Genomic DNA, 25,530 nt, shown 5'->3' on the forward strand with positions numbered 1-25,530 from the left:
TGACAGATGGATTTACCCGAGTTTGAAATTAAGCCACTCAATTATTTTTCATCGTGTTTTCACGGAAACGTACGAATGTGTCTTGCTATTTCAGTCAGTCTCGGTACAACAAGTACTGAGGTTGACTGAAGGGGCATGACAAATACGAACGTTCCCGAGAAAATACGATGGAAAACAATTATGCACTACATCTTAATTTGGACTCAGGAAATACTTACAGCACACCTTTAATGATGGACACGGTAACATTTGGTCCTTGGACTAAGTGTTGACGATATAATTATCGCCAATCGCCATCAGATACATCGGAGCGGCCAAGGTGTTCACAATATCTGAACACGCACTTTAACGCCCTGACAATAGTAGCGTGTTTAGATATTTGTGAGCGCCTTGATCGCTCCTATATATCTGATGGCGACTGTAGTTGACACATTTGACCTGAATCAATGAAACATTTCCTTGAGATTGAAATACATATTTTATTATTTCCTTCTAAATAACAAAAGTGAAAAAGTATATATAATCCACAGGGATTGGATAATTTAAAACTATTCTAGCATGTTTATTTGTTAGATAATAATATAATTAGAAAAAACCGTAGCCACAACCGAAAACAAACCTCCCTGTTGAAATTTAATTTCTTCTTGAAAGGACCCCGCAGCAAACATAGGGAAAAAGTGGTTTCAGTTAAATCTCACGAAATTTTAGTATCATGTTAGTTTGGCTCTCCTGATTATTTTTTACTATGGGCACAACTCTCTCAGAAGTATACTTTCAAAAATAATCAATGTAATTGTTTTATACGAAATATGTGTTTGTTAACCATTTTTACGTAATTCCTCCTCCTGACAGTTGTTGGCTGCACCTTATAACGTCAATAACTGTCAGTGCGTGTCATAACAATATATCGATTTTAGCAAAACATGTCTTGTAAATAGAAAATCTGTGAGAGTTGTGCCCATACAAAAAATAATCAGGAGAGCCAAATTAACACCATACTAAAATTTCGTGAGATTTAACTGAAACCACTTTTTCCCTATGCTTGCTGCGGAGTTCTTTAAGTTGGTTAAAAATTATATCTATTGGGCTAATTCGATATTAATAACAATAGAACAGTACTCGAATACAATGACGTTTGACTATTACGTGTCTAAAGCGAGGCGTACACTAGCAAGAACTTGCATGTAATTTACGTTACATTGCCGACTGCTAAGGTAAATTGCATTCAATAGTTTGACCATATACCGTATGTAACGAAAATCGCACGCCGGTTCTTAGTAGTTTAAATAAGTAATCGGTTCTACAATTTCTACATTAGTACAATATACATGCAACGCTAATTAATTACCACAACAAAAAAGGAACAAATAAATGCAATCAAAATCCATTGAAATTATAATAAAATGATTCGTTTACCAACATACAATTAACAAATACAACGTAAATATGTATTGAATATGCACAAATATTAAATATTGACTAAACAATACAATAAGAACATTGATGTAGTTATTAAACATGCTGCTAAAGTTTCATTCTATGGAACTTGCTAACTATGTAAACATAAGTCACTAGTAACTAAATTCATCATTCAGAGACAATTTAAATATGGCGGTTTGTTTACATAGTTAGCAAGCTCCATAGAATGACACTTTAGCGTTTTAATTTTCACTCATTTGCCACTTGTATTTACCGCTTGTATCGTCTAAAACACACAACATATCATCATAAGAACAAGGCTGAATGTCAATGCTATCCGTATACCCTTTGGTACGCAACGCTTCCCTCACCTGCTCATTCAACTCGTGGTCGGGCCTGTAGTGCACGGAGCAGGACGTAATGTTCACGATCTTGCCTTGTTCGACCACCATCAGCCCCGCCCCGGAGACAGGGTTCCCCGCGAACAGGCTCGACGTGTGCAGCCGCCCTCGGCTATGCTCGTTAGACACTAGTATCTGCCCGTCGGGACCCATCGCGAAGATGGCGGCCCTCTGTGAATGACTCTCGTCCGCGTTGCTCGTGTCAACAAGAACGCCTTGCGAGTCGTACAGCTTTCCGTCCTTCACGAACACTTCCAGCGCCGACCTGTGTTTTATGTTGTCGTAGTAGAAGACTGTCGGCGGGCAGTTGAAGACGCCGCTCCAAATACATTTGACGGGCTCAATTCTGTACTTTTCCTGCATCGCGTAGGTCCCGTACGCGAAGGAGATGCTCTCTGCGCCGTCGTGGGTCGCGAATAGTGTCGTGGTGCTGGAGCCCGGCACGTGGGTGCGGAGCTGTTTTCTTTCCTTTTCTACTGCGTACAATTGGCTGTTATATACAGCCATACCTCCGTAACTGGTACCACCAATGGTAAGCCAATGTTGACACTTGCTGGATGTTCCGTCACCAGTTTGTATGTATCCGTAGGCTATAAGACCAAAAACGGTTTTTCCGACGGCCGCCAATCCTGTAACGTCGTAGTTGTACCTAATTTCATCGACGCCGACGCAAAACACGGAGCAGTTTCCAGAAATTTCACAGCGATCAATCCGTCCACGACCCAAACCGGCATAAAGAGAGGAACCGGAGGTAGTTAGTGACGCAATTCCTGTTGCTATATTCGCGAACGTCCGACAGCTGTATGGTTCGTTCATCTGGCATTGGAGAATCGCACCACTCCGAAGTGCAACATGGATGTTGCCCGCTAGCACCGCTAGCCCTGTCATTTCGGAGTCCGCCTGATGGAATTCTCGACACGACTGCCTTCTTTGCCAGATACAGCGAAGCATAACCCCAGATTTCAGCGCCGCGAATAGGTACTCGCCGTGGACGATGGTGGCGGTCACAGGTGATGAGCCGGAGTGGTAGGTCTCGCATGAGGTTGGCGTGGCGTACGGACAGCGGATGATGTTCCCGTCGCTCTTCCCGAGAACGATCATAGGGGGCAAGTAGGCTACCTGGTTGGTGACCGTGGTGCTTATCTCTTTGACTTTGCTGTATGTTGAATCTGTGTCCGCGGCGAGAGCGGGTGCCAGCGCCGCCACGACGAGAAGTAAGAAAGAGCACTTGGTAGCGGGAAACATGGCTGACAGATACGCATCCGTGCCGCAAACCAAATGATATGGCCAATGCCTGCGCGGGCTTATATAGTGATACGGAAGATAAGGAGTCCAAGAGCCACATATCGCTTGCAGTGTCGCACTATTTAGTCAGGTCACTATATTTTTCATATCTGGATTTAATAATTAGTACTTAGGTACTTAACTCTAATTTACTTAATTACAATTGCAACTTACGACTGCAACTGCAACTGTGCGATTTAAGAGAAATTTCCTCCCGCAGATGCTCCGGCTGTGGAATGAGCTATAAGACTACTAGATCTATTAGTTCGTTTTTTTAGCATTAGATATAAGGTAAACAATCTTGATGTGTCTTTTAATTGAAAAACACATTTTAAAAATATGTCACGGCAAATATGTAACAATTATGAATCTAAAACGATCATTTATATTCTTCTGCTTTCATAAGTAATAGTTACCGATTTTTAAAAAGCTTATTTCAATTAAAAGACATGTCAAGATCGCTTAACTTCTTTCTAATGCTAAAATAAAACCGGGCAAGTGCGAGTCGGACTCGCGCACGAAGGGTTCCGTACCATAATGCAAAAAAATAAATTAAAAAAAAAGCAAAAAAAACGGTCACTCATCCAAATTCTGACCACTCCCGACGTTGCTTAACTTTGAACTTTTAACTTTAACTTTAAATCTTTATTTTATTCTGTTTTTAATATTTTTTGTTATAGCGGCAACAGAAATACATCATCTGTGAAAATTTCAACTGTCTAGCTATCACGGTTCGTGAGATACAGCCTGGTGACAGACGGACGGACGGACGGACGGACGGACGGACAGCGAAGTCTTAGTAATAGGGTCCCGTTTTACCCTTTGGGTACGGAACCCTAAAAACGAACTATACAGAAACAAAATATTGTTTCTGTAGATCTAGTAGTTTCCGAGATAAAGTATTTCAAAATTTATAATTTTTAGGTTAAGTGAGTGCAGTGAGCATAGAAAGGGTCGGATCCCCAGGTCCAATCTATGCTATATTTGTTCCTGCTCTTAGCGACTAGGGCAAGTTATACATTTTGAAAGACTTTATCTCGGAAACTACTAGATCTACAGAAACAAAATTATATTCTCGTATTGCAGCAAATTTATAGTTAGACTACTTTAAAAACGACTTGAGAAGGTACTAGCAAAAACTAGTCCTTAAGGGTTATAATCGTTCAAATCTAAAAAATCAAAATTTACGCAGTTTTTTAGATTTTTGACAAAGTTGCGTTCGGCGTTTGAGGTCTCAAACTTGGATTATTCATTGGGCCAACATCATAAACAAGTCCGCAAAAAATCAGAACTACCGGATTTGACGCAAACCGCGCAAACGCTAAATATATAAAATTACTGTATTATAAAATATGGCTATTTGAGTAAGTTTAAGAAATAAATACCGGACAAGTGAGAGTCGGACTCGCCCACCGAGGGTTCCGTACTTTTTAGTATTTGGCAGCAGAAATACATCAATTGTGAAAATTTTTACTGTCTAATAGCTATCACGGAGACAGAGGAGACGGAGGACAGAGCGCGCAATCCGGAGGTCGCGGGTTCAAACCCCGGCTCGTACCAATGAGTTTTTCGGAACTTATGTACGAAATATCATTTGATATTTGCCAGTCGCTTTTCGGTGAAGGAAAAACATCGTGAGGAAACCGGACTAACCCCAATAAGGCCTAGTTTACCCTCTGGGTTGGAAGGTCAGATGGCAGTCGCTTTCGTAAAAACTAGTGCCTACGTCAAATCATGGGATTAGTTGTCAAGCGGACCCCAGGCTCCCATGAGCCGTGGCAAAATGCCGGGATAACGCCAGGAAGAAGGAAAACAGCTATCACGGTTCATGAGATACAGCCTGGTAACAGAGAGACAGATGGACAGTGGAGTCTTAGTACGAGTAGGGACACTTTTTACCCCTTGGGCACGGAGCCCTAAAATACTAAACATTAATAAAGATGATTTAGAAGGAAAACTTTTTTAGGCGTCGAAAAGTATTTTGTCCCAAATGCTGGAAACCCAAGGTTACCGCTTAAAAAACAGGGTTTTTACCGAACGATAACCACATCCAAATCTCGTGACAACGTAAGTTCCAGACCCCTGTGCCCCCGCGATAATGGTTCTGAATAAAACAAACTCTTATCAAGTTCACCACTCTTGTATTCACTTCTAGGAATGCTCAAAAAACGTTATAGAGGGAAATGTTTGGATAACAATTATTTTTTATTTATTTAAAATTTAATTCAGGCAACAAGGCCCATATTACAAATACCTTACAGACTAACATACATATATATTTTATAAACTTATAAGCTAAACACTATTTATGCGACAAAACGGCGTGGCTCCGTTGAATCGGCTGTTCTTGTGTCGGATTCGGCAGTTTGCCCCGGAACCTCCGAAACACGACACCTTTCGGCCAGAAGTCGGCGCACTCGATGGTCTCCTGCAGCGGCCGCGGCACGCGCACCACAAAAGAGTTGAAGTGCACGTAGTGGCGCGATCGAAGCTGGAACACCCTCAGCGAGTAACCGGTCTTCTGGTAGTAACCGGTCTTCTGGTTTATTGACTTCGTAACTTTGTTTGGACTAGTTAGGAGGTGAACATATCAAAAGTCCCCGGCTATAGCCCTTAGGCCGGGAGGAGGGGGGTTTGAAGGTCACATTTTTCGGTTTTTCGATTATACCTCGGAAACTATGCATCATAGCTCATAGCGACATGGCCACTTATACAAAATGAAAGTTGATTTAATTTGTTACAAGTTTCATTAAATTATGTTTTTCCGTATCTTGAACTAGCGACCCGCCCCGGTTTTGCACGGGTTAACGAATTATACACTTAAACCTTCCTCAAGAATCACTCTATTAATAGGTGAAAAGCGCATGAAAATCCGTTCAGTAGTTTTTGAGTTTATCGCGAACAAACATACAAACGCACAGACAGACGCGCCGGGAGACTTTGTTTTATAAGGTGTAGTGATCGTTTTTGAGAGATTTTGTAGTCAAATTATGATGTTAAATAAATGTGTTTCAGTCTTTCTTTCTTCTGCATTTGTATGCTATCTGGTTGAATCCACTGATTATTCCATAGGTTTTAGATCCCGAGCCAGGTAAAAAAAGTCAAGTGTAGCTATAAAGTAAGTAATAAATAATATCAAGCCTCGTCATCATCAACGTAAGCTATCGGTCCGTTGGTCGGCAGTAGTTACTAACAGAAAAAAAAATTCTAGGACTAGGCAGGCGTGGCTCACTCCGCGATTTCGTCGCTTTGCTACAGGTAGCTAAAAGTACATCCGTTCGACCCCAAATTTGGGGTTTGCCATAAGCCGCGCGTGGCGCTGTCGCCACCTAGCGGCCATATCTGTGTTGATCGTGACAGACGCGTCTAGTTAGACGCGGTCTAGGTATTGTTGTATTTATAAAATTATTATATAGATAAATTTATAGTGATTTTATTTTGTATTATCCGCCAGACTGGAGAACCGTCAGGCGGACCTGCTCGGTCTGTACTCGCCCTACTTGGACGAGGAGGAGGCGGTCGAGAGGCGCCTCGCCGCCGAGATGCCGAGCGAAGTCGCGGGACACAGGATACTAGTGCACTGCCATCAGCTCAAGTAAGTATCGTCCAGACTGGACGTCAGGTGGACCTGCTCGGTCTGTACTCGCCCTACTTGGACGAGGAGGAGGCGGTCGAGAGGCGCCTCGCCGCCGAGATGCCGAGCGAAGTCGCGAGACACAGAATACTAGTGCACTGCCATCAGCTCAAGTAAGTATCGTCCAGACTGGACGTCAGGCGGACCTGCTCGGTCTGTACTCGCCGTACTTGGACGAGGAGGAGGCGGTCGAGAGGCGCCTCGCGGCCGAGATGCCGAGCGAAGCCGCGGGACACAGAATACTAGTGCACTGCCACCAGCTCAAGTAAGTATCGTCCAGACTGGACGTCAGGTGGACCTGCTCGGTCTGTACTCGCCCTACTTGGACGAGGAGGAGGCGGTCGAGAGGCGCCTCGCCGCCGAGATGCCGAGCGAAGTCGCAAGACACAGAATACTAGTGCACTGCCATCAGCTCAAGTAAGTATCGTCCAGACTGGACGTCAGGCGGACCTGCTCGGTCTGTACTCGCCGTACTTGGACGAGGAGGAGGCGGTCGAGAGGCGCCTCGCGGCCGAGATGCCGAGCGAAGTCGCGGGACACAGAATACTAGTGCACTGCCACCAGCTCAAGTAAGTATCGTCCAGACTGGACGTCAGGCGGACCTGCTCGGTCTGTACTCGCCGTACTTGGACGAGGAGGAGGCGGTCGAGAGGCGCCTCGCGGCCGAGATGCCGAGCGAAGTCGCGGGACACAGGATGCTAGTGCACTGCCACCAGCTCAAGTAAGTCACAAATTGTAAATAGTTTAAATTCTTTTACTTTTAAAATTATTTTGCGTTTTCTATGAAATATTGTAATTATAACTTCCTTCTTACTATCTAGAAAAAGCTCATCAGATTAATTTACAGACGTCAAACGGGTGATAAGGGAAAAGTGTAGACTGAAGGAAGATGTAGTGACAAAAATTGTGAAGGGTATGTTGGGATGGTTAGGACATGTGGAAAGAATGAGTGAAAGAAGGCTAACCAAGAGAGTTTATAAGAGAAGCGGGAGGTGGAAGGGGTAGACCTCGGCGGACTTTCTCTGATCAGATCGGGGAAATCCTGAAGAAAGGCCAGGTCAAGAGCAGGAATGTTATGAAAGTGAAGGAAGCGAACGAGGTATGTCAAGATCGTAGCAAGTGGAAATCCGTGGTCTCTGCCTACCCTTCCGGGAAATAGCGTGACTATATGTATGTATGTATCAAACGGGTAGGTATGCACGATTTCTTAATTCTTATTCACTTAAAATTTGCATTAGAAATAAACGCATTAAAATGGTGACTCGCGTGACTTTGCCGTGACCGTGGAAGAAGCATTTTCATCTTCGTTTCATTTTTTAGGCTCGAGCTGGACGTAGAGCCTCTCTTCGCTTCCATGGCGCTCTACGACGCTAAAGAAAAGAAGAAGCTATCAGAGAACTTCTATTTTAACCTCAACTCGGAATGCACCCGCCAAATGTTGTCCGCACACGTACCCCACGCTGATCTCAGTACTATGAGTAGAAGCGCCGTGTTCGATATTATGAATCCTTCGGCTGATGTGTTCCTGGTAGTTCGAGTGGAGAAAGTACTGCAGGGGGACGTGAATGAGTGCGTGGAACCTTATATTAAGGACGATAAGGTACATTTTTGCTTGTATTTCTGTAGATACTATAATTAGCAAAAGATTCAACGCTCATACTTCACATGACTCTCAGTACTATGAGTTGAACCTTATATTAAAGACGATAAAGTACGCTTGTATTTATACCCCAGCCCCACGTAGATCTCAGTACTGTGAGTAGAAGCGCCGTGTTCGATATTATGAATCCTTCGGCTGATGTGTTCCTGGTAGTTCGAGTGGAGAAAGTACTGCAGGGGGACGTGAATGAGTGCGTGGAACCTTATATTAAGGACGATAAGGTACATTTTTGCTTGTATTTCTGTAGATACTATAATTAGCAAAAGATTCAACGTTCATACTTCACATGACTCTCAGTACTATGAGTTGAACCTTATATTAAAGACGATAAGGTACGTTTTTGCTTGTATTTATACCCCAGCCCCACGTAGATCTCAGTACTGTGAGTAGAAGCGCCGTGTTCGATATTATGAATCCTTCGGCTGATGTGTTCCTGGTAGTTCGAGTGGAGAAAGTACTGCAGGGGGACGTGAATGAGTGCGTGGAACCTTATATTAAGGACGATAAGGTACGTTTTTGTATATATCTATATGCCACGTAGATCTCAGTACTGTGAGTCGAAGCGCCGTGTTCGATATTATGATTTATGAACCCTGCGGCTGACGTGTTGGAGTGGAGAAAATTATCCAAATACTGTTCTTCTGCTAGTCGTTAAATTAATTTAGACTTTACTTCACTAGGGCGTGAATGTGTGTCTCTAACCTTATATTAAGTCAATGTAATCCAAAAGATTAGTTGTGCAGCAGATCCCAGGCTACTCAAATGGACACACTAAGATGGCCCGTCATTTAAAATTGAAAATGCTTTCCTATCATGTTTTCCTAGTAGTTTAACACTCCTCTAACTTTCAGAACCGCGAGAAAGTCCGCGCCGGGGCTCAAGCGGCATGCTCTCGGCTCGGCAAATACAGGATGCCACTGGCGTGGAGTGCGGTATCACTGCTTAACATACTGAGTGGCAGCGACCGTGACGAACGGGACACCGGCACCAATACCAACAGCTTAGGTAAGTCTTCTGAAAGAAAAATTCGCTTATATAACTGCAGGAATCGTTCAAGAGTCCGCAAGGAACGCTATTACTGATAGCTACTGGCTTACTCGTACAGGTATTGAAGGAAAAAGTACAAGTTATTACCAACAGCCTATACTACATAACAATACATAATACAGGTCATTGGCATGTCCACTGCTCAACATAATGAGCAGCCACCGGGACGAACGGGGCACTGGCACGACACCAACAGCCTGGGTAACTATACAGGCCACTGGCATGTCCGCTGCTCAACATACTGAGCAGCCACCGGGACGAACGGGACACTGGCACTATACCAACAGCCTGGGTAACTATACAGGCCACTGGCATGCCCTACTGCTCAACATACTGAGCAGCCACCGGGACGAACGGGACACTGGCACTATACCAACAGCCTGGGTAACTATACAAGCCACTGGCATGTCCGCTGCTCAACATACTGAGCAGCCACCGGGACGAACGGGACACTGGCACTATACCAACAGCCTGGGTAACTATACAGGCCACTGGCATGTCCACTACTCAACATACTGAGCAGCCACCGGGACGAACGGGACACTGGCACTATACCAACAGCCTGGGTATTAACTATACAGGCCACTGGCATGCCCTACTGCTCAACATACTGAGCAGCCACCGGGACGAACGGGACACTGGCACTATACCAACAGCCTGGGTATTAACTATACAGGCCACTGGCATGCCCTACTGCTCAACATACTGAGCAGCCATTGAGACGAACGGGACACTGGCACTATACCAACAGCCTGGGTAACTATACAGGCCACTGGCATGTCCGCTGCTCAACATACTGAGCAGCCACCGGGACGAACGGGACACTGGCACTATACCAACAGCCTGGGTAACTATACAGGCCACTGGCATGTCCGCTGCTCAACATAATGAGCAGCCACCGGGACGAACGGGACACTGGCACTATACCAACAGCCTGGGTAACTATACAGGCCACTGGCATGTCCGCTGCTCAACATACTGAGCAGCCACCGGGACGAACGGGACACTGGCACTATACCAACAGCCTGGGTAACTATACAGGCCACTGGCATGCCCTACTGCTCAACATACTGAGCAGCCACCGGGACGAACGGGACACTGGCACTATACCAACAGCCTGGGTAACTATACAAGCCACTGGCATGTCCGCTGCTCAACATACTGAGCAGCCACCGGGACGAACGGGACACTGGCACTATACCAACAGCCTGGGTAACTATACAGGCCACTGGCATGTCCACTACTCAACATACTGAGCAGCCACCGGGACGAACGGGACACTGGCACTATACCAACAGCCTGGGTATTAACTATACAGGCCACTGGCATGCCCTACTGCTCAACATACTGAGCAGCCACCGGGACGAACGGGACACTGGCACTATACCAACAGCCTGGGTATTAACTATACAGGCCACTGGCATGCCCTACTGCTCAACATACTGAGCAGCCATTGAGACGAACGGGACACTGGCACTATACCAACAGCCTGGGTAACTATACAGGCCACTGGCATGTCCGCTGCTCAACATACTGAGCAGCCACCGGGACGAACGGGACACTGGCACTATACCAACAGCCTGGGTAACTATACAGGCCACTGGCATGTCCGCTGCTCAACATAATGAGCAGCCACCGGGACGAACGGGACACTGGCACTATACCAACAGCCTGGGTAACTATACAGGCCACTGGCATGTCCGCTGCTCAACATACTGAGCAGCCACCGGGACGAACGGGACACTGGCACTATACCAACAGCCTGGGTAACTATACAGGCCACTGGCATGTCCGCTGCTCAACATACTGAGCAGCCACCGGGACGAACGGGACACTGGCACTATACCAACAGCCTGGGTATTAACTATACAGGCCACTGGCATGCCCTACTGCTCAACATACTGAGCAGCCATTGAGACGAACGGGACACTGGCACTATACCAACAGCCTGGGTAACTATACAGGCCACTGGCATGTCCGCTGCTCAACATACTGAGCAGCCACCGGGACGAACGGGACACTCGCACTATACCAACAGCCTGGGTATTAACTATACAGGCCACTGGCATGCCCTACTGCTCAACATACTGAGCAGCCATTGAGACGAACGGGACACTGGCACTATACCAACAGCCTGGGTAACTATACAGGCCACTGGCATGCTCACTGCTTAACATATAAGGGGGTTGTCATGCGTTAGCGCTTGTCAACCTCCTAGTCTGTGCATAATATACGAAGCCCGTACACCGCCATCTAGTTTTCTACTACATATTTAGTTCTCTTTGCGGCTAAAATATTTTGCACGTGATGTAATGTATACATGATAATAGATGGCCTGAGTCTTCGTTCATTTTATTAAACCAAACTTCTAATAATGAAGCTACTAAGTCTAATGCTATAAACTGACTCCTATTTGAATAGGCTATTTTTCTAACAACTCAAATCAGATACTCTTTATGAAACGTCACAACATTTTCTTTTTCTATGGCATCCTTTGACGTCACAATGAATGAACCTGGTTTATGTAAGTATTTGCTCTTAAATCATTGAATGCGCTTAACATTTTCTCAAGTTAAGACCTCAGTTTCTCATTGTATTTTACTTAATTGGTTTTATTACGGATTATAGGGCCCAATGTTTTTCAATCTATTTATGGCACTGGTCCCACCGCGAGCTAGTAAGCTATGAGCTATCGGCTATAAACACGAACAAAAGATAAGCACTCCCGTGTAAATAAAAGTACACGGGAGTGCTTATCTTTTGTTCGTGTTTATAGCCGATAGTTCATAGCTTACTAGCTCGCGGTGGGACCAGTGCCTATAGTTCGTTTTTTTTAGCATTAGAAATAAGGTAAACAATCTTGATGTGTCTTTTAATTGAAAAACCCATTTTAAAAATAAGTTACGGCAAATATGTAACAGTTATGAATCTAATACGATCATTTATATTCTTCTGCTTTCATAAGTAATAGTTACTGATTTAAAAAAAGTGTTTTTCAATTAAAAGACAAGTCAAGATCGCTTACCTTCTTTCAAGTTCTTTCTAATGCTAAAAAAAACGAACTATAGAATTTATCATAAACCAAATGAAGTACAGATGTAGTGCATAATTATTTTCCTTCGTATTTTCACGGAAACGTACGAACGTGTCTTGCTATTTCAGTCAGTCTCGGTACAAAAAGTACTGAGGCTGACTGAAGTAGCATGACAAATACGAACATTTCCGAGAAAATACGAAGGAAAACTATGCACTACATCTGTAACATTTCTTTTCTTTCATTCCTTTCGCAAACAAACGAAAATCATCCCAATTTACTGTACAAAAAGATTCAAATTAAACATAGAAAAATATGTATGGTGGGCCTAACCACCGAATAAGTAATAGTATTATCATACAGAACGGCCACGCACCGCCCCGCCCCGACTCGCATTACCTCGCCCCGCGACTGGCCGCGACATGAATCTGGCGGACTACGGCGTCCTCTCAGTAAAGCAACCTACCCACACATACACAATGACGCGTGTACGGACGTGCCGCAAACACATATAAACGCAGATTTATGATGTATGGCGTGTCCGCCCTGTGGCCTAACGACGTTGTTGAAAAAAAACAACGGGTTGCACTCCGGGAGAGCCGGTAGAAGTGAAAACTCAACAACATCGACACTCAAACTATTAATAACAGCGCCATCTAGTGCAAAATGTCTGCAGCATTATGTATGATTGAGGTTAACGCCATCTAGCGTTTTTTCGTCGCATTACTTGAAACCCCTAAGCACATCACTGTGAGTACTACAGTTATATTAATACCAGTTTGAGGGAAACTCGCTAGATGGCATTTAAATAAAAAAAACACAATGACATTGTCCGTCACACGTGACGTCACGTAAGCGCCCTGCGCCGCCTAAACGAAACAGCAGGCTCAGGCTTACATTTTCGCCGCGCGGTAGAAAGAGAGGGTTACGCCTTACGTCTTACGCTGTCTCGAGTTTAACATTTTTTCGCCACCTCAGAAAGTGCACAGCGCCGCTAAAGAAGTTTTCATTTCAAAAGGACAATTATTTAAAATAAATGTGTTGTTCCGTAGATCGTAAAGCATCATCGAGCAGTTTGGAGCAGCTGCGGCGGCGGGCCGGCGAGGTGGGCGGCTCGCTCACGCGCAAGGGCTCCGTGGAGCGGCGCGCGCCGCCCGCCGACGAGCTGGCGCCGCAGCTCGACGCCATGAAGCCCGTCTCCATCACCGTCACCAGCTTCTTCAAGCAGGTATACAGTCACTCATAATAGGAAATACTTCATTCGTGACCATCATTGGCCACAGCATCTTGACAGATGATTGTTGCAGCGACAGTTTATCAAAAATAAGAGTTCTGTGCGCTGTCGGAGACCGGACGTGCGGCACATCTTTTCCTGTGGCTGTAAAGTCCAATCGCACCACGGCACTTCCTGCCACAAAGATTGCAGGTGAATAACCTTTCAAGTCCGAAGTCTTTTTTGCTTTGTCATCCAGCCAGACTATGTCATCTTTCGCTATGCCGTCATGTAAAAGGTTACGTTACATTCCTCTCTTTTCGTAAACACAAACACAAAAAAGGACATTCTACAAAAAGCTAAAACTTAGAACGGATAAAGTGCCATGAAATGGCCGCATTCAGCATAATGCTGGCGGCTTTTGCGACTTTTTCTGTTTTTATTTAGTCATTGAAGTCGGTTATTCTTCTTTGTAATAATATGTTTTTTATATGTACAGTCATCAGCAATAGTATCTTACACAACTAGAGCCGCAAAAATATATGACGCGCTCTTATTGCGCTCCAAATAAGAACGTGTCACATATTTTTGCGGCCCTAGTTGTGTAAGATACTATTGCTGATGACTGTACATATACCTTTTAGATATCTATTTGTACATATATATCTCCGTCTAAGTGCTCAAAACACAATCCAGTAAGTTTAATAAAGGTTGTGTTTGCGGTTTGGAATTTCTGTAATATTTTTAAAATATTTATTTATTATATCTTACATAGTAATTACTTATTTGTTTTTTTTCCTAGGAAACAGACAAACTCCGTGACGAAGACCTATACAAGTTCTTAGCCGAGATTAAACGGCCCAGCTCAGCTCCAAAGAAGCTCAAATGTATCCCCGGTACACTGAAGATAGAGGTCGCCCCGTGTCCAGAGGAGATCAAGAACGGACTCACACCCGAGCTGGCTAAGCTGCAGCCTTATGGAGGTGAGATAAGGTTCAAAATTGAATGGCATTTACAGTTATTGTACAATTCAGTTGTTAGCCGATAAATCGCATTTAATCGGTAAACCTCATGACATGTTTCGATCCGTTACGAGAATCTCAAGTGACGAGTGTCTTCTTCTTCTTCTAAGTCGGTCCCTCACTGCTGAGGATCGTGACTCCGCTTACTATTTTTTCCTATGGCAGCTCTCCACTTCTCCCTGTCGGTTGCTATGTGGAAAGCGTTGCTTAGTGTGATGTCCATCTGGGCGGATATTTGGTCACACCATCTTGTTGGTCTTGGCCCTCTAGGCCGTCTGCCTAGTCCGTCCACCTTTCCCATCACCACAAGTCTCTCCAAGTTGTCAGGGTCTCTGCGAGCTATGTGACCGAAGTATCTTAGTACTCGTTGAAGACAGATGGTGGATAGTCTAGGTTCCTTTTCCAATTTGAGCTGCGCTAATATGGATACATTAGTGCGGCGTGCCGTCCAGGGTATTCGGAGCATGCGCCGCCACACCCACATCTCAAATGCGTCGACTTTTTTCCGAAGATCCGCTTTCAGTGTCCAGGTTTCCGCCCCGTAGAGAAATATGGGAAAGACAAGGGTCCTAACTGACTGACGAGTGTCACGTGATTGAATATGTTCTTGTCTCAAAGAAGTTTTATTATAAACCTCCCTTGTTATTATTATACCAGCAGATGAAAACGTCCGTCCAACGAAGGAGGTGCTCCCGTTCCCGGCGCACCCGGTGGCGGCGCCGCACCTGCAGTATCGCAACCTCATGTACGTGAACGTGCGCGAGATCAACCTCAACGCCTACACCTCCCGAGCCGGCTCCGCAAGGAACATCACCGTGAGTCCCGCACATTTCTGTATATTATACCAGCAGATGAAAACGTCCGTCCGACGAAGGAGGTGCTCCCGTTCCCGGCGCACCCGGTGGCGGCGCCGCACCTGCAGTGCCGCAACCTGTACGGATATGATGGTCGTTTTTGTCTACGTGACAGCGTGATAAAACGGTGTCCGTCACTTTCTATCCCACGGTGTTAAAAAGTGACAGTTATTTTATCACGTGGATAAGGATGGATAAAGCCATCCATAATACGCTGGCTGATGTACGTGAACGTGCGCGAGATCAACCTCAACGCCTACACCTCCCGAGCCGGCTCCGCCAGGAACATCACCGTGAGCCCCTCACATTTCTGCTCTATACTCTGTATCTTTGGGGTCGCCCAGAAATCATGTGATCGTTTAGAGGGGGGTAATCCGCTCTATTTTATAATAAAAAACATTTATCGACACATAACAATAAAAGCTCGCATCGGCGCCATAGCCTTGATTGCTTACCGTCTAAGGGTACTCGCATCATAATTATCACGTGATCTTGTGGCAAAGAGGGGGGGGGGGGGGGGAAGATTTCAGGACGACCCCTTTAGGTATTTAAATAAAAGTAAACTCAAATGGCTCCTTAAGCCAGGGTAGATTAAAAATTGAAATCATTACATGATCAAATCATTACATGACGCGAGTGGAATAAATTACCAGAAACAGTGATATGTGCTCCTTCAGTGAATAGTTTTAAAAACAGACTTGACAAACACTTAAAACAACTAAAAAAAAATGAACATTAATCATTAAAAAAACAAGTTTCAGCTGCTAGTGTATTAAACAATATAATAATAAATAATGTAGGTTAAAGTCAGGTCGTTCAGTGACAGATCCAGGCGGTTTTGCATTTGGTTGGTTAACCAATAAATGTTGTTACAAAATGGTTAGCCGGACTATAAATGATTGATTACCTAACTTTTTATGACAGGTTCGAGTCCAGCTTATGTCAGGCGAGCAGCAAGCGAGCGCGCTGCCGGCGATATTCGGGCGCAGCTCCTGTCCGGAGTACACGAGCGAGGCGTTCACCACCGTGCTGTACCACAACAAGTAAGCGGGTTCGAGTCCGGCTCATGTCAGGCGAGCAGCAAGCGAGCGCGCTGCCGGCGATATTCGGGCGCAGCTCCTGTCCGGAGTACACGAGCGAGGCGTTCACCACCGTGCTGTACCACAACAAGTAAGCGGGTTCGAGTCCGGCTCATGTCAGGCGAGCAGCAAGCGAGCGCGCTGCCGGCGATATTCGGCCGCAGCTCCTGTCCGGAGTACACGAGCGAGGCGTTCACCACCGTGCTGTACCACAACAAGTAAGCGGGTTCGAGTCCGGCTCATGTCAGGCGAGCAGCAAGCGAGCGCGCTGCCGGCGATATTCGGCCGCAGCTCCTGTCCGGAGTACACGAGCGAGGCATTCACCACCATGCTGTACCACAACAAGTAAGCGGGTTCGAGTCCGGCTCATGTCACGACAATTAAGTCGACATTTCACAAACTATGGCAAAGTTAAAAGGAAAGATATACGTCCCACTGCTGGGCACAGGCCTCCTCTCATGCACGAGATTACTTGGGCTATAGTCCCCACGCTAGCCCAATGCGGATTGGAAACTTCACATACCTACACCGAATTTCTTCGCAGATGTATGCAGGTTTCCTCGCGACATTTCTCTTCATCGAAAAGCTAGTAGTAAATATCAAATGATATTTGAAAGAAAGAAAGAAAATACATTTATTTACGTCAATACATTTATTTCGTACATAAGTTCCGAAAAACTCATTGGTACGAGCCAGGATTTGAACCCGCGACCTCCGGATTGAAAGTCGGGCGTCATACCACCGCTTGTGCCACCATCGATTCAGAGAATATATTATTTTTCCCACAGTGATTTCGAACTTTATTTCAAAGATATAAGATTCCATCTTGCGTAATTTCTGACCCCCTGATGCCCACAGAGCTACATTACTAAAATGGCACTTTGTCCTCAGAAATCCGTCCCTCTACGATGAGATTAAGATCAAGCTACCTGCAGACCTGGGCGACCAGCATCACCTGCTGTTCACGTTCCTGCACATATCCTGCCAGAGGAAGCCGGTCGCTCCTGAACAGGAGAAGAACGTCGAAACTGTCGTCGGGTACTCGGTGAGTTTCAATCTTATTGTTAACAGAATAAGATCCACCGTTTAAATTAAGGCTAAGCTACCAGTACTAAGTGATCACTGATCAGCATGTAATTGTCGCCGGGATTTAGTGAGTTTGTACCTTATTGTTAAGTATTTAACGTTCATTATTAAATGGCATTGTGTGCTAAAAGAATAAGCCAGTCGTATGTGAACAAATGTTGAAATTGCTATCGGGTATTTGAATTTATACCTTACTGTGAAGAATAAAAGGTCTACCATTTAAATCAAGGCAGAGTTCCAAGAAACTTATTAGTACGAGGCCAGTTCAAACTTTCCGGTTGGGACCATCAAAAAGTTGGGAAAGTTTCAAAAGAGTTGGAAAAGTTCTCGGGTATATAGGAAAATTTGACAAGAAAATAAAGGAAAATTTCATTTTGGAAATGGAGACTTTCAATTCCCATACAAAAAAATATGATAATTTTCTGAAGTTTCCATGTGTAAATTTTAAATTTCGTAATTTTGGCAACTGTCCGACGAGATATTAGTGGCCTAGAGGAAGGCCACAAACGCTTATTAAGTAATTGATGTTTAATATTTTGTTGCAGTGGCTCCCTCTATGCCGTAACGGCAAGCTGACGTGCGGCGAGTTCAACCTGCCCGTGATGCAAGAGGAGCCCCCCCCGAACTACTCGTACATCTTCCCTGACGTGCTGCTCCCCGGGACCAGGTGGATCGACAACCACAAGCCGATATTTAGCGTCACGCTAGACGCGCACACCACCGTCCATCCTTTGGTAAGTGTGCCTCTGTCACGCATATAGTTAACTAGACAGAGGCAGAGATATATGGAGTGCGTTGTGCTCTTATGGCTATATTTGACAAGCGCGGGTGTGTAATGTTGCGGGTATTGAAATCGATAATGCAGGAAATATGGTAAAATTTTGGTTTGGAATTGAACTAAACAAAATAAATGCATCTCTGTTCCAATGGAACATGGTTTAAATTGCATGCAAGCAATGAATTTTTTGGGACACTACGTGAGTACTTTTGCCGTCTCGCATCTTATAGCCGCACAATGCGGTCGGCAGGAGCGGCTGCTGAGCACGCGGCATCCCATAAAAAGTTAAATACTCGGCGCTGAGCGGGTATTTATTCGTCCGCCTCCATGTCTAGACCTCAGGCTGCTGGTGCGCTGAGGGTAAATCCTTCCTCCGGGAGCTGGGTCGTCGCCTGCATGAAAGGGGCCTTGACCCCAGTTCCGGGATTTTCCTGATGCAAAGGCTGTCCATCGCAATCCAACGCGGCAACGCAGCGAGCGTGATGGGCACCTCGGCGACGAGTATCTTTGTAGGAAGTTATTTAGTTTTTTTTTAGTTATTTATAATTACAAGAAATTACAACTTTCTTGTTAAAGACAATGCTCCACAAAACTACATTTACATAGTGCCCTCATTAATTTTCTACAATTTCTTGTAATTACGATATAGCGATAGATGTAGCTTTCAATTAAACCATATGTTTTATAGGACAACTACATCGAGCGTTTCGCAGTGGCCTGCGAGGCGGTGCAAGAAGGCAATATCCCCACGAGGATAGGTTTGGCCAACATGGAGGCCGAGCTGCGAGCGAGGTAGGAATATGCATCGAGTACAGTTTGATTGCTTTAGGAATTTAGCATTGGAATTTACGGCACGGTAAGCACTGGTAGCCTATTAGTAAGAAGTGCAACTTCCAAAGCCGAGTAGTAGTTCAATTTCGACTAGTTCTTATATTATTCTCGGGATTCACGGAGGGAATATTGTTCGATATCTTTATTTTCAATTTAGTTATGTTACCATACAATTCCGAATGTCAAAGATTAAAACATATGGTAAATAGAGCATTCCCTGAACCTGACTTCTAGTAACGTATTTGGAATTGGATTCGATGTTATTGGATTTTTTTTATTTTTACACGGGCGCTTGTTTGGTCATGTTTTATATTATACGGTCATATTTATACGGTCATGTTTTGGAGTGACGATGACATCTTGGTTTCTATACGAATATTCAATTTTCCAACAGTATATCTGAGCTGCCGACGGCCAACGTGGAGATCCTGTCCCGCTACCTGCCCTACGTGTTAGACAAGCTTCTACACCTGCTAGTGGCGCCACCGTCATTAGCGGGCGCCCCGCTCAACATAGCGCAGGACGTGTTCACTTGTCTGGCGAACGTGTTCACGGACGTGTGTGTGAGTACATCCCCCCCTCCCCCTACTGAATAAGCTTCTACACCTACTAGTACTACTAGTGGTGGCGCTACTAGTCTAGTAGCGCCACCATCTTTAATCAATTAATTTGTAATTTATGTAAAAAATATATATAATGTGACTAAGGACGAATGTTTAAACTAAAAATTATTTAATTTATTGTATGTTAACTTATTGTGTTAATCTTTGTACCTTTATTGTTTGTGTTGTTGTAAAATGGGTCTCTCTCTCTCTCTAGCCTTTTTCTACCCTTTGGGTGTAGGCCTCCTTCATTTTACGCCATTTGTCACGGTCTTTTGCAACCTGGAGCCACTTCTTCCCCGCAGTCCTTTTGATGTCGTCGTCCCAACGCATCTTGGGTCTACTTTGGGGACGCTCTTCCCCCCATGGTCGCCACTCAAGTAGTCGTTTACTCCACGAGTCGGTCTTTCTTGCTATATGACCCGCCCATTCCCACTTCAAATTTGCTACGCGTTTCACAACATCCGTGACCTTGCTCTGCTGTCTCAGCCACTCGTTTGTTTTACGGTCTCTCAATGGTAAAATGGGTATCTTGTCCGAAATAAAAGTTTTATGATTTAATTTTTAATTTTAATTCAGCGGGCGCCCGCTCAAGTTAACTCAAGATGTGTTCACTTGTTCTAAAAGTAATAGTTTAAAGAGGCTCTCGGGTCTAAAAGTATGGAGAGTTCTTATCTATAGTTCGTTTTTAGCATTAGAAAGAACTTGCAAGAAGGTAAGCGATCTTGACATATCTTTTAATTGAAAAACGCTTTTTAAAAATCAGTAACTACTACTTATGAAAGCAGAAGAATATAAATGATCGTATTAGATTCGTAATTGTTACATATTTGCCGTGACTTATTTTTTAATCGTGTTTTTCAATAAAAAGACACATCAAGATTGTTTAGCTTATTTCTAATGCTAAAAAAAACGTAGTATAGATAGAAAAAATCTATCTTGTGTCTTATTTCAGAACATGAACGAAGGCGTGACCTGCGACCCCCACGGGCGCAGCAGCCTCATCACGGCGTACATCCAGTACCAGTGCACCATCCCTCGGCCTTCGCTGGCGGACCGGGACATAGGGCTGCCTCTGCCGCCCGCAGGTAACCAGACACTAGAACTAGACCATTTGCCTGTTTGTTTCCGTACCCAAAGGGTAAGAAACGGACTATTACGTCGACTGTCTGTCTGTCACCAGGCTGTATCTCATGAACGGTGATAGCTAGACAGTTGAAATTTTCACAGATAATGTATTTCTGTTGCCGCTATAACAACAAATACTAAAAACAGAATAAAATAAATATTTAAGTGGGCCAACAAATGTCAACGGTGAGTCGTGCCGTGGACAATAAACTTTAACGGGTAGCTGCAATTTCTTTGTCTACCCCGAACATTTTTATAAACTAATTTCGGGTAGTTTAGTGGTGTTTTATTAATATCTCCGTTGACATTTGTTGGGACGTCAGTCATTCCGTGACCACAGTTGGTGCAACTCAGCTGAAACGTCGGAATTAAAGGTAAAAACAATGAAATTATATCGCGGTAGACCCGTTTGTGTAAATATGTGTACAAAACGCGAGAGTTTAAAGTCTTATTTTAGTTGGTTAAGTTCCATATTGGGAGCATTCCATGAAATTGTCTACCGTTTGTCCCGTACAAACGCGATTTTCTGAAGATTTGCAGGTATAAGAGTTTCCTTTTCTATGACAAATGGTCAAAAATATGCATAGAAAAATAATCGCTTGCTTTAAATGCCGAAAAAAAAGTCGCAACACAGGAAATCAAATGCGTTTGTACAGGACAGCCCGTGGAATGCTCCATGTTTGAAAGAGTAATGTTTTCAGTGATGAGCGACGGTTCCTGCAAGATTCTGCACGAGGAGCTGGCGCTGCAGTGGGTCGTGGCCAGCGGCGCCACCAGGGACCTCGCCATGCACAACTCATGGTACGGCATACTGTCTTACTGATTATTACGTTAAAATAGACCTAGGAACCCTAGGACCTAGGGACCCAGGTATGTCCTTAAACCACGTCCAAGACCACCGGTGGACGGGCAGCAGCGTCCCTCAAATTCGTTGTACTCGACTGCGATCGCCAACCCGCCGGCCAAGCGTGGCGATTATGGCATTCACCCCCCATCAAGGGGGAGGCCTATGTTCAGCAGTGGACGTCTTATGGCTGAGATGATGATGATGATGATGAGACCTAGGAAAAGCCAGGTATCCTATTCCAGATTAAATACTTCTGGGCTTACTTAAGAGCTTTCCTTTGGTTTGTATACTACGCCAAGCGTGGCTCACTCCGCGATTTCGTCGCTTTGCTACATGTAGCTAGAAGTACATCCGTTCCACACCAATTTTGGTGGCTAGCCATAAGCCGCGCGTGGCGCTGTCGCCACCTAGCGGCCATATCTGTCCTGATCGTAACAGACGCGTTTTGTTAGAGAGAGAGTCTTCTGTACCTAGTACTATTATTTATCCTGTGACTACGCTTTTAAAAATTGGAAATTATACATTAGAGAGTGATTCGGTGTTACGTTAAAGCATATTCAGTACAAAGATGCTTCTGCCTCACACTGGTGGAATCCCGCCTTTACACTATACACATACCCCCTTATTCATAAACGCTTACTAAAGTTGACAAGCCGATAATAATCGTTTGTCCCTTTCCGACGTATTAGTATGATGGAAAGGGACAAACGATTATTATCGGCTTGTCAACTTTAGTAAACGTTTATGAATAACGGGGATAATCTTTACAATGTTATATAGGTACAGTTAACAATGTTTACTTCTGTGTAGGGCGCTGTTCGAGCTAATGATAAAATCCATGTGCGAGTATCTATATTGGAGCGGGGCTCACGAGGCCCCGCGCAAAGCGCGCTTCCCCGACCAGTTCACCGACGACATCACTACTCTCGTCAATAATGTTACCACGGAAATCATTTCAAGGTAAGCCAGGGCTATATAATAGCCTAGGAATAGCCCATTCTAAATTCAGCCCTTATAAAAAAAAAGAAAAAAAGAACTAAATTTTGGTGTCTGTTTTGTAACTGTTCATACAATATATATATAGGGTAAATCGTCAATAACTGGCCACTGTTTAGTAACTGGCTACCCTAAACTAAAAATTATTTCTATTTACCTATAAACAGAATTCATTTTAGTATAAGATGGCTAGTTATTAAAGGGTAGCCACTGTAGCCAGATATTGAAACCTTATACTAAAAAGTGGCCAGTTACTAGCCGGTGGCCAGTAATACCCTACCTGTGTGAAAATGCGTCACAAAACTGACATTTTAGTTTTCTTTTTTTATGAACATGCCCATATAAGTATATTATTCGTGGGTTATACTTATTTCTTTCTACATACAAATATCACTACGTTTTTTTCCAGATACGGCAAAAACAGTCGTCTCACCCAAAGCCTAAACAATAGCCTGGCGTTTTTCTTATTCGATCTGCTCAGCATCGCGGATCGAGGTTATGTCTTTAACCTGATCCGCAGCTACCACAAGCAGATGAGCGCCAAGATCGCATCTCTGCCGGATGCTGTGCCCCTAGTCCAATATAAGGTAGGAACATTTAGAGATACAAAGAAATAAGAGTGTACAATAAGTTTTTGGCCAAAATATTATTTTAGGTACAAGCTTTTATCCCTGACTGTACCTTTCCACATGCAACTAATACTCATCGAGACAATTCTAAAAACCCCAAACACAATTAGGTTGCGTTGTTTTATCATATAGACACCACCTCCTGTCTCCATGGTAGCTCGATGGTACCATAATATTGCATTCTCACCCGACCTACATATGTATGCAAATTTTCAGCTTCATTGGAAGTCTTCATTCGAAGTGGTTCAAATTTAACTTGCAAATTTTGACCTGTACAAACATATACATTATCGTTACCAGGCGTGGCTCACTCCGCGATTTCGTCGCGTCGCAACAAGTAGCTACAAGTACATCCGTCCCACATAAATTTTGGTGGTTAGCCATAAGCCGCGCGTGGCGCTTGCGCCATCTAGCGGTCATATCTTTCCTGATAGTGATAGACGCGTTTTGTTCGATCGTTAAAGGATTGATTTTGTTTTCATCAATAGGTCTGTCTTTTTTGTCATTTTAGTTCGCGTAGCTACCGCTTGGCGCTAATTGTATTGCAGGAGTAATGTACGGCCAAGATGGGGAGCTATCTAAAGTTTGTTCCTCCTTAGCTGGCGTTCCTCCGCATAATCTGCTCGCACGAGCACTACGTGGCGCTGAACCTGCCGGTGGGGTCGAGCTCGGGCGCGGCGTCGCCCGCGCCGTCCGTGCACTCGCACGCCTCGCACTCGTCCGCGCCGCCGCCGCACGCGCTCACGCACGAGCACCGCTCCCGGCACTACCTCGCGGGGCTGCTGCTGCACGACCTCACCGGAGCGCTGGAGCTGCAGTCAGTATACACTAGCCGTCCCACTCGCACTCGTCCGCGCCGCCGCCGCACGCGCTCACGCACGAGCACCGCTCCCGGCACTACCTCGCGGGGCTGCTGCTGCACGACCTCACCGGAGCGCTGGAGCTGCAGTCAGTATACACTAGCCGTCCCACTCGCACTCGTCCGCGCCGCCGCCGCACGCGCTCACGCACGAGCACCGCTCCCGGCACTACCTCGCGGGGCTGCTGCTGCACGACCTCACCGGAGCGCTGGAGTTGCAGTCAGTATCTATATCGACAGCCGATCGTAAACTTCCTGTGTAATATTTTAACTTCAAATCAATAGGTAGGTAGGATAGGATAGGTTCGTTAGGTTGCTTCATGTGCCCGAAGAGCAAATTGTCTAGAATTAGAAGCCCCGCGTAGCGGGACTTCGTCGACTCAGGGAACAAGACAATCAATGATTTTCACGATACACTATATAAAAAAATTAAAATAAAATAATCTTTATTGCAACTTTGAGTTGTTACATAACATTGGTTCCTGGCCCTCAAAGTAGGTTTCCCTGTGTCTCAAGAGCCAAATATATGCCTAGGAATTCCATGATCGGCCGCTGACATATAGATTAACTACCAGAGTAGTTGTGAAGCTCTTAAGCCACACCCACTTCCAGTTGGACCGCAACTGCGGGTCGACGATAAATGCGAGCGACCACGCGCCGTTGCATACTGTAACAGAAGTTTCAGCCCACCTCACCTCGCGGTGCGCCTCCGCGCTTGCGACCACAGGTGCATAGAGTCGTTATCACCGCCAATAGTTACTGGTTTATCTCTAGATAAGTGTTACTTTTTATCCCTAATTATATAGATTGACACTTAAATGTACACTATTAATCTAAACAATGAAATCGTGAATTACCCTTTTATTTTTGGTCTTCACAAACTAAAATTGTTCCTTTAACGTCCCCCAGGAGTCCGGTCCTGCAATGCGCCGCTGTGAACGCGCTGCTGTCTCTGCTGACGGCGCACGACGCCGACCCGCGGCTGGCCGCGGCGGAGGCCCGCGCTCGCGTGGCGCAGCTGTACATGCCGCTGCTGGGCATCGTGCTCGACGCCGCGCCCATGCTCAGCCGCTCCGCCGGGGCTAGAGGTGAGTTTCATTAACGATTTCATGTTATAATGCCTAGGA

At 45.0% G+C, this 25,530-nt stretch overlaps 1 protein-coding gene across 1 annotated transcript in view; it reads left to right on the forward strand.

Moving 5' to 3' along the window:
- LOC134663462 (dedicator of cytokinesis protein 7) overlaps positions 1-25,530 on the forward strand; it is a 59,988-nt gene that overhangs the window by 9,408 nt on the left and 25,050 nt on the right. The window contains exons 6-22 of the mRNA XM_063519834.1: positions 6,559-6,699; positions 8,059-8,338; positions 9,250-9,403; positions 13,532-13,707; positions 14,495-14,675; positions 15,372-15,529; positions 16,493-16,611; positions 17,539-17,692; positions 18,279-18,467; positions 19,200-19,303; positions 19,737-19,905; positions 20,900-21,032; positions 21,774-21,873; positions 22,730-22,879; positions 23,325-23,502; positions 24,144-24,361; positions 25,313-25,491. Coding sequence (XP_063375904.1) covers positions 6,559-6,699; positions 8,059-8,338; positions 9,250-9,403; positions 13,532-13,707; positions 14,495-14,675; positions 15,372-15,529; positions 16,493-16,611; positions 17,539-17,692; positions 18,279-18,467; positions 19,200-19,303; positions 19,737-19,905; positions 20,900-21,032; positions 21,774-21,873; positions 22,730-22,879; positions 23,325-23,502; positions 24,144-24,361; positions 25,313-25,491 — 2,783 coding nt within the window. The remainder of the gene's footprint in view (positions 1-6,558; positions 6,700-8,058; positions 8,339-9,249; positions 9,404-13,531; positions 13,708-14,494; positions 14,676-15,371; positions 15,530-16,492; positions 16,612-17,538; positions 17,693-18,278; positions 18,468-19,199; positions 19,304-19,736; positions 19,906-20,899; positions 21,033-21,773; positions 21,874-22,729; positions 22,880-23,324; positions 23,503-24,143; positions 24,362-25,312; positions 25,492-25,530) is intronic.

Source organism: Cydia fagiglandana, chromosome 4 (genome assembly GCF_963556715.1).
Source record: "Cydia fagiglandana chromosome 4, ilCydFagi1.1, whole genome shotgun sequence".
Taxonomy (NCBI): Eukaryota; Metazoa; Arthropoda; class Insecta; order Lepidoptera; family Tortricidae; genus Cydia; species Cydia fagiglandana.